General features: G+C 42.6%; 1 protein-coding gene across 1 annotated transcript in view; it reads right to left on the bottom strand.

The window, feature by feature from the left end:
* The window catches only part of LOC308074138 (neurexin-3a-like), a gene marked incomplete at both ends in the record, with an annotated part of 212376 nt that overhangs the window by 185164 nt on the left and 17212 nt on the right, over positions 1-10000 (bottom strand). The window contains one exon of the mRNA XM_080413470.1: positions 9739-10000. This exon is cut by the window's right edge and continues 122 nt beyond it. Within this exon, the coding sequence (XP_080269596.1) occupies positions 9739-10000 (262 nt within the window). The remainder of the gene's footprint in view (positions 1-9738) is intronic.

Here is a 10000-nt window from a genome sequence, read left to right as displayed (position 1 = left end):
TAACATGCACAGTATACATACATTGCTGCTATGCTCAGGCACCTTGGTTTTTTATTATCTCAGGTACTTTGTAAATATGTAGATAACTTGTCTGGCCTTCTGTTGCTCTCTTGTTTTGATCTCCTTCCCACTTGCCCCCCACCCCTCTTCTTCTCCCCCCCCCTCTTCTTTCTATGGAAATTAAAGTTGCGATGGGAACGATGTACAAAAACGAATTTCACCCACTTCTTTACCTTGTAAACCTGTGATGTGACAATAAAACTGATTCTGATTCTGATTCTGTTAATGTGACTCTGAGAGGGTGCATCAGGGTGTTAATGTGACTCTGAGAGGGTGCATCAGGGTGTTAATGTGACTCTGAGAGGGTGCATCAGGGTGTTAATGTGACTCTGAGAGGGTGTATCAGGGTGTTAATGTGACTCTGAGAGGGTGTATCAGGGTGTTAATGTGACTCTGAGAGGGTGTATCAGGGTTGAATTAAGACTGATACGTACACCCAGAAATATAAAGGTATCTACTGGAACCCAAACTGGTCCCTCAGAATCACAATCACTCTATTTGTACTTGATTACATAAAGAATATGAAATACTCTTCCCCTCAGTCACTTGTACTCAGTGGTGGAAAGTAACTAAGTACATTTACTCAAGTACTGTACATAAGTACAATTTTTAGTATCTTTTACTTTACTGGAGTATTTCCAGTTTTCAGTACTTTTACTTCTACTCCACTACATCTCAGAGGCAAATATTGTACTTTTAATCCACTACAATTATATGAAAACTTTAGTTACTAGTTACTTTGTAGATTTTTCATTTTGTCTTTTTATTGATAGATTACAGTAGGCTGGAAATGGAGAGAGAGATGGGGGGGGGGTGACACGGAGCAAAGGTCGTCGGGATCGGGAGTCGAACCCGCAACACACTGTCAGGCTGGCATAGCAGATAGGGTGCCTGGACCGCCACGCTACGGCACAGGCCCGTTTTGTAGGTTTTGATTACACTTCAGCCCTATATACATTTCGGCCATTTGAAAATAGCCGATCTACAAGCTCACAATGCGTCACATCGCGACGCATTGTGAGCTTGTAGATCGGCTATTGACTTCACAATGACTTCACGACAATGACTTCACATCCACCCTCGCCTAGACATCAAATAATATTCATGATTTTGTCCTAATGAAGATTGTATTATGAAAAACCCTGCATATCTCTGTCTGCTCAGAATGATTCAATACTCATATCCACCATAGTACAATTCAAGGTGAAATGGTAGAGAGAGAGAGAGAGAGAGAGAGAGAGAGAGAGAGAGAGAGAGAGAGAGAGAGAGAGAGAGAGAGAGATATGATCTCAAAGCTGTTATTTGATACGCTACGAAGCGGCTGGAATAATTTGTAGGACAAAAAAAGAAAGAAAGGAAAAAAGAAGTTGCTGATTGGTTTTCAGCTTCACGATTTAAATCACACTTTATGAAATAGACGGCAACGCATTACGCCAAACATGTGTGTGTGTGTGTGTGTGTGTGTGTGTGTGTGTGTGTGTGTGTGTGTGTGTGTGTGTGTGTGTGTGTGTGTGTGTGTGTGCGTGCGTGCGTGTGTGCGTGTGTGCGTGTGTGTGTGTGTGTGTAACATGAAATGGTCACAACCATTCATGTTCATTCTGTCAGCAGTGAAGCATTCCTTCAGCTTCATGTTCATTCTGTTGGGACTAGCAGGTGAAAAGCAGGTTTGGAACCAGGCTACGCTACACCTGGAGACACAAGCAGGTCCTAGACAACTGGCGATCAGGGTGACTAACTAACTAACTAACTAACTAACTAACTAACTAAATGGATGAATACCATAAAGGTTGACTTGCTGACACAGATTCATAAAGCAGATCACCTGACCAGACAGGCTCCATAATGTTGTTCTGTACTTTACAGTGAATCCATTAATAATGCTTCTTGCTGCTCCAAATGATCACCTTCTGATCGCTACGCGGCCCATCCCATATGCCCATATATGGAGCTCTCTGTATCTGGTATTCTGTGTCCTCTTCACACTCCACAGGATCTGTCTGTCTGTCTGTCTGTCTGTCTGTCTGTCTGTCTGTCTGTCTGTCTGTCTGACGCACACACACACACACACACACACACACACACACACACACACACACACACACACACACACACACACACACACACACACACACACACACACACACACACACACACACACACACACACACACACACACACACACACACACACACACACGGAGAGGTAGTGTATCGATTTGTTTTCTGTTCTCTAGTTTCTGCTGGTGAAATTTCACTCCTTAATTGAACACTAGAGTGTTTCTGTCTCTGTTGTTACTACAGAACATCAGTAGAACACATCCACTCTGTCTCTGTCTCTGTTGTTACTACAGAACATCAGTAGAACACATCCACTCTGTCTCTGTCTCTGTTGTTACTACAGAACATCAGTAGAACACATCCACTCTCTCTGTCTCTGTTGTTACTACAGAACATCAGTAGAACACATCCACACTGTCTCTGTCTCTGTCTCTGTTGTTACTACAGAACATCAGTAGAACACATCCACTCTGTCTCTGTCTCTGTCTCTGTTGTTACTACAGAACATCAGTAGAACACATCCACACTGTCTCTGTCTCTGTTGTTACTACAGATCATCAGTAGAACACATCCACACTGTCTCTGTCTCTGTTGTTTCAGAACATCAGTAGAACACATCCACTCTGTCTCTGTCTCTGTTGTTACTACAGAACATCAGTAGAACACATCCACACTGTCTCTGTCTCTGTTGTTACTACAGAACATCAGTAGAACACATCCACTCTGTCAGGGGGTCCAATGTAGAAATTATCCGTTACAAGTAAAAGTCCGGAATTAAAAAAATACTTGCGTAAAAGTACAAAAGTATTAGCATAAAAACTGTATTTAAAGTACCAAAAGTAAAAAAACTCATTATGCAAAATGTCGCGACACTTTGTGAGCTTATAGATCTGCTATTTTCAAATGGCCAAAATATATATAGGGTGGTTAATGTGTGTTTTGTAATAATAATCAAAATCTACGAAGTAACTAGTAATTAAAGTTTTCAAATAATTGTAGTGGAGTAAAACTAAAAGTACAATATTTTTCTCTGAGAAGTAGTGGAGTAGAAGTAAAAGTACAGAAAATTGGAAATACTCCAGTAAGGTAAAAACACCTCCACTCAAGTGCAGTACTTTAGTAAATGTACTTGTCTGCTCAGAATGATTCAATACTCATATCCACCATAGTACAATTCAAGGTGAAATGGTAGAGAGAGAGAGAGAGAGAGAGAGAGAGAGAGAGAGAGAGAGAGAGAGAGAGAGAGAGAGAGAGAGAGAGATATGATCTCAAAGCTGTTATTTGATACGCTACGAAGCGGCTGGAATAATTTGTAGGACAAAAAAAGAAAGAAAGGAAAAAAGAAGTTGCTGATTGGTTTTCAGCTTCACGATTTAAATCACACTTTATGAAATAGACGGCAACGCATTACGCCAAACATGTGTGTGTGTGTGTGTGTGTGTGTGTGTGTGTGTGTGTGTGTGTGTGTGTGTGTGTGTGTGTGTGTGTGTGTGTGTGTGTGTGTGTGCGTGCGTGCGTGTGTGCGTGTGTGCGTGTGTGTGTGTGTGTGTGTAACATGAAATGGTCACAACCATTCATGTTCATTCTGTCAGCAGTGAAGCATTCCTTCAGCTTCATGTTCATTCTGTTGGGACTAGCAGGTGAAAAGCAGGTTTGGAACCAGGCTACGCTACACCTGGAGACACAAGCAGGTCCTAGACAACTGGCGATCAGGGTGACTAACTAACTAACTAACTAACTAACTAACTAACTAAATGGATGAATACCATAAAGGTTGACTTGCTGACACAGATTCATAAAGCAGATCACCTGACCAGACAGGCTCCATAATGTTGTTCTGTACTTTACAGTGAATCCATTAATAATGCTTCTTGCTGCTCCAAATGATCACCTTCTGATCGCTACGCGGCCCATCCCATATGCCCATATATGGAGCTCTCTGTATCTGGTATTCTGTGTCCTCTTCACACTCCACAGGATCTATCTGTCTGTCTGTCTGTCTGTCTGTCTGTCTGTCTGTCTGTCTGTCTGTCTGTCTGTCTGTCTGTCTGTCTCTCTGTCTCTGTCTCTGTTGTTACTACAGAACATCAGTAGAACACATCCACACTGTCTCTGTCTCTGTTGTTACTACAGAACATCAGTAGAACACATCCACTCTGTCAGGGGGTCCAATGTAGAAATTATCCGTTACAAGTAAAAGTCCGGAATTAAAAAAATACTTGCGTAAAAGTACAAAAGTATTAGCATAAAAACTGTATTTAAAGTACCAAAAGTAAAAAAACTCATTATGCAAAATGTCGCGACACTTTGTGAGCTTATAGATCTGCTATTTTCAAATGGCCAAAATATATATAGGGTGGTTAATGTGTGTTTTGTAATAATAATCAAAATCTACGAAGTAACTAGTAATTAAAGTTTTCAAATAATTGTAGTGGAGTAAAACTAAAAGTACAATATTTTTCTCTGAGAAGTAGTGGAGTAGAAGTAAAAGTACAGAAAATTGGAAATACTCCAGTAAGGTAAAAACACCTCCACTCAAGTGCAGTACTTTAGTAAATGTACTTGTCTGCTCAGAATGATTCAATACTCATATCCACCATAGTACAATTCAAGGTGAAATGGTAGAGAGAGAGAGAGATATTAGTTAATAATTAGTATTAGATTAGTTACTTTATACCACTGTGTGTGTGTGTGTGTGTGTGTGTGTGTGTGTGTGTGTGTGTGTGTGTGTGTGTGTGTGTGTGTGTGTGTGTGTGTGTGTGTGTGTGTGTGTGTGTGTGTGTGTGTGTGTAGGGGTCCTGGCAGTGTGTGATAGGTGACCGGTGTGGTACCTGAGTCAACAGTGATTAGAGTATCATCATCCAGCTGTGATGGACATGCTTACAACCACACACTGGCTGCAGTTACATGGACAGTTTTATTCGGAATGAATGAATGGATGAATTCATTCAGAATAGAAATGCTCATGTAAACACCTCAATTGGAATAGAATATTCCATTCCAGTTTGATCCGAATGAATTTTCATTCGGGTTTGGAGGGGTGGTATAGACCGTTTGAATCGGGATATACCAATCGGAATTGACCATGTAAACACTTCACTCTCTGTTTGGAATACATGCATTCCTTTGCGCATGTCCGTGCTTAGTAGTGCTGTCAGAATTGTCCAAAAATGATCTATCAAATCTCTAATTCGGCCACGGTTGGTGCTGAAAAGCGCTCGCTCCTGCGGGATAAAATGAATGATTCTATTCTATAGCGTCATTTAATAAGCCTGTAATGGTTAAGCCCAGAGTTAAGCCCAGAGAACGGACGCTCCAAGGATTGCTGGCCTATAGGTTACACTTATATGGATCTTTTTCTAAACGGGTATTTTAGTCCTCAGTTTTTAAAAAGAATCCCTGGCCACATGACAAAGATTTTTTTTTTAAATCCCTGTCCACACGTAAACTCAGAAACGCATTGATCAGCAGCAAGTTTCAATTTTAAATCAGATTTTACATTTATTTTATATATGAGGGGCCAAATACGTATACATTTTTAATCACATGTTAAGGCCGAATACTGCAATAGCTGCATTGTTTTAATAGCATACGTGAACAAAAATAAATGAAAACAACATTATTAGGGCGCAGCTGCAGCGAAAACAGATGAGTTTTACTTCATCAATTCATTACATGGGCAGTCGGAACGGTCGTCCCAAAACACTACGCCCCACGCACCTTTTGAGCGGGCCATCCGCGGCCGCTCCATGGTCGCTGGATTTTGACCCGGGGCGATTGTGTTTTAGGACGACAGACCCCGCATTCAACCCATGTGCGCTACTCGGCGCAGAAAGAGGGGTTTCTTCACAGTGAATGAGTTACAGCATGTTTCAAAGCCTTAAAACGGCGATAACAAAGGAACACAGGCTTGCACCGCATACAACGCTGCCAGGCCAGGAGTCGGTGCGTTGCTTCCCGGCCTGCCTACGACCAACAGACCTCCGCCGCGGAGGCACAAGGGGGCTATTGCCTCCTCCCATGCCCACCAGGGGAAGCTCTGCTCTGGGTAGTGGCCCCTGGTCCATGCCCGGGCGTAGGCGGGAACCACTTTGCACATGTCAAACGTTATATTCCTAATGAATGCTTTGGTCATGTAAACGAGGAATACTTTTATTCAGGTCCCATGTAAACAGGTGAGTGGAACATATTCCTCTATTCGGAATGAGTTCATTCTGAATGAGTTCATTCTGAATGAGTTCATTCTGAATGAATACATGATGTCCATGTAACTGCAGGTGTCCTGTGTTATGTTTTACTTAAGTTAAAGTATCAATACCACAATGTAGAAATACTCAGTTACAAGTAAAAGGCCTGTATTTTAAATCATTATGCAGAATTGTGTTTGTTTGTTTGTTTGTTTGCTTGTTTTTGTCAATCTTTAAGAAACAGCCAATCTACAAGCGTACAATGTGAGCTTGTAGATCGGCTATAAAAGTATAAAGTATAAAACAGGTTTAGTAATTCAGTCCTGATGACAGGATGGGGTATTTACTGCACATTCATGAATCACTGAACGGTGTCACAGTTTTCACGTAGCGTGAACCTATCTAAGGCGTGTGGCGATATAAAGCACGCATGAGCCAACGCTACAATAACGCTTTGCTTCGCCCTCAGACGATACAAATCATTCCATTTCAGCGAGTCAAAGACGCATGAAGATAGATATACAGTTCTGAAATAATAACACGGTTGATCACGTCTTTCCCTCAACGCTTCAGAGCCGCGGTTGAATTTGTTTCAGAGAAGAACTTTGAGGTACTTTTACTTTACTAGAGTATGTACATGTATCTATTCTTTATAATCCACTACGCACATGTAATTGGGTCAGATGCCACCTTGGATTTGGCAATAAATAATCAACTGATGGTATTGTCACTGATTCAGTTGCATTCCTTGAGCCCTAATACCCAGGGTTAGACACCAAAAACACCTTTCTGGGTTATAGAGAAATTCAAGCTCCTGGCAGCCATCTTGGACGCCATCTTGAAAATGATGCCTTTCCAGTGGTTAGGGTTCGACCCCCATAACTCTCACAGTTATGGGGGTCCATCAAATTAAACGGTTTGAGAACCACTGTGCTACACTAAATGGAACAGAGCCTTCATTAGTATCATTGGTAACACCTGTGAAGTAAGTAAGGAAGAGGCCCAATTTCTAAACAATATGGCCGCTCTGCACAGAGCCTGTTGACAACAGCTTACAGTAAAACAAAATGACCTGGAACTGGGCGTGTAAATGTCTTATCCTTATCCTCTGTAACACAGCCGGCCTCCACAACACTTCCAGCCAGCATTCTTGTACCTCAGCACAAAGTGTGTGTGTGTGTGTGTGTATGTGTGTGTGTGTGTGTGTGTGTGTGTGTGTGTGTGTGTGAGAGCACCATGTCTACATTTACAGTGTGTGTGTGTGTGTGTGTGTGTGTGTGCGTGTGCGTGTGCGTGTGCGTGTGTGTGTGTGTGTGTGTGTGCGTGTGTGTGTGTGTGTGTGTGGTTTCAGATGGCAGCAGGAGATGAATCGATGCCACGCGACACTCGCCCACTTTATCAACGTCCGTCGCTGCTCCGACGCCGTACAGGGTTCTGTGACCTTAGGTCAAATAGCAGATCTTCAAGCTCACAGCGCGTCTCTTTGTGCCGCGCTGCAAGCTTGTACATCTGCTATTGTTGATGTTTGTTTTGAAAAAATCTAGAAAATGTTTGGGAAATGTTGAATAATTTAGAACGTTCTAAATTGTTTTCTCTTCTGGGGGTCCCTGGCACAAAACAATCTCAGATGGGGGGGGGGGCCTTGACACGTGGCAAAGTTTCAGAACAACTGATTTAGAAGACATCTTTAGCCTCGGGTCTTAACACATTGTCCGCCAAGCCCGTAGTTCTACGGGCCAATAAATCCACCTCTTAAGCGCCGAGCCCGTAGGGCCCTACGGGGTGCGTCTTTTGCGGTTCAATGGACGATCGCGGTAAATTTTGGTACCATCATTGATTTTTTTTCTCATCCCATTTCTCATCCTTTCGACCCATCCTATGTAAAAATATCCGTGGACCGTTTCCTGTTTCTTATTTTATCCTGAAAAAAACTGTTTTTCCCTGGTTTTGGCTAAAGATCATGGTTTTCACACGGTTTAAAAAAAGAATGGTAAGCTCCGGTTGTATTTTCTTTACTTTGATCGACGAACGGTTATCCTCTTTGTGTTTACAAACGATCTCATAGCCGATCGGATGCTAAGCTAATCTAAGATGGCCGGTGGGGAAGGGCGTTTGCAGCCTGTTTTAGCCGCTGATATCACAGAAGAAGAATTAAGAAAAACCTAAACACTATGAGGGCTCGTACGTCCGTCGTCTTTGTTTATAAACACCATCCGATCGCGGATTTTAATGGATATAAAATGTTTGTGACCGGTTCAAAAGGCTATAAAACTCAAATGTCTGGCAGTGGGTGAGAACATTATGAATGAACTCTGGGGCGGTGAATGTGTTAATGGGTTAACCCCATATACTGTAGGATCTGAGTATTCATAGTGTAAATGAACCTACATGAAGGACACACACACTGAGGAAGACGCACCCAGCGGATCAAAGGACTAATGAAAGCTACAGTAGCTCACAGATTAATCAGTTACGCATGAATTACTGTAAGCAATCAAAGATGACCTTGACCCGCCCACAGCACGCTCCCACGTCTGCAAACAGTCAAACTCCTTTACAACTAAACTACCACCTTAAAACTGCCACTTTAAAACTACCACCTTAAAACTACCACCTACACTCACATCCTCACTTTGTCGTACAAAGGTGTTGCGCAAAAGTATCGAAAATAGCCGATTTGCAAGATCTACGAGTAGATCTACAATTACATTGTCGCTCTTTTTGAAAAATGTGGATCATTACATCATAGTTACTATAATTTATAACTGCATGTGTGTGTGTGTGTGTGTGTGTGTGTGTGTGTGTGTGTGTGTGTGTGTGTGTGTGAGTGTGTGTGTGTGTACACACACACACACACACACACACACACACACACACACACACACACACACAGTAAATAACTGTACTACCATGTCATCTCTGTCACTTTTCAACAACCGGAAAAAATAACTGTGTTCCAATGGATCCAATGTAGTTATTATGTTTAGTTCATAATTAAATACTTAGTTAATACTTTTCATTGAATCAAGATGTATAAAACCTACACACACACACTTAACCACTTCATTTTTTTTTCTGGACCACCGACTATCCAACCGACTGGACGTCGTGAACGGCACTCCCTTGGCTCGTCGGTGACACGCACGACGCACGTGCCAAATTCACAATTCTCGTGATACGTGAATTACAGACGTACGTACGAACGCACAGAGAGTCCGTGCAGTTATTGTAAGATTTACATCGACCGAGGTCAAACCAAAGTGCTGAACAAACCAAAGTCACTCACTAGATCCACTATTACTAGATACTGTATGTTTTTTGATAATAATGTTTCCTACCGCGTTCACAGGTGTATAATAATGTTTCCTACCTCGTTCACAGGTGTATAATAATGTTTCCTACCTCGTTCACAGGTGTATAATAATGTTTCCTACCTCGTTCACAGGTACGTGACCAGAACCCCGTCCCGGTGCAGTCGCAGATGAAGCGGTTCCAGCCCTCCTTGCAGACGCCGCGGTTCTTGCAGGGGGCGCTCTCGCACTGCTTCCCCGCTTGCTTGTTGCAGGACGGCTTGATGCCGGCGCCGTTCTGCGCCTCGGCGATCTGCCGGATGTCCTTGCTGCGGCCGTCGATGAAGAGGTCGCGCACGCAGCCCACGTAGCCGTAGCTGAGCATGGCGGTCCACAGCTCGGTGGG

Source organism: Gymnoscopelus braueri (genome assembly GCF_963280865.1).
Source record: "Gymnoscopelus braueri genome assembly, chromosome: 19".
Taxonomy (NCBI): domain Eukaryota; kingdom Metazoa; phylum Chordata; class Actinopteri; order Myctophiformes; family Myctophidae; genus Gymnoscopelus; species Gymnoscopelus braueri.
Note: the sequence above shows the minus strand (reverse complement) of the source record. Positions and strands in the feature narration are given on the sequence as shown.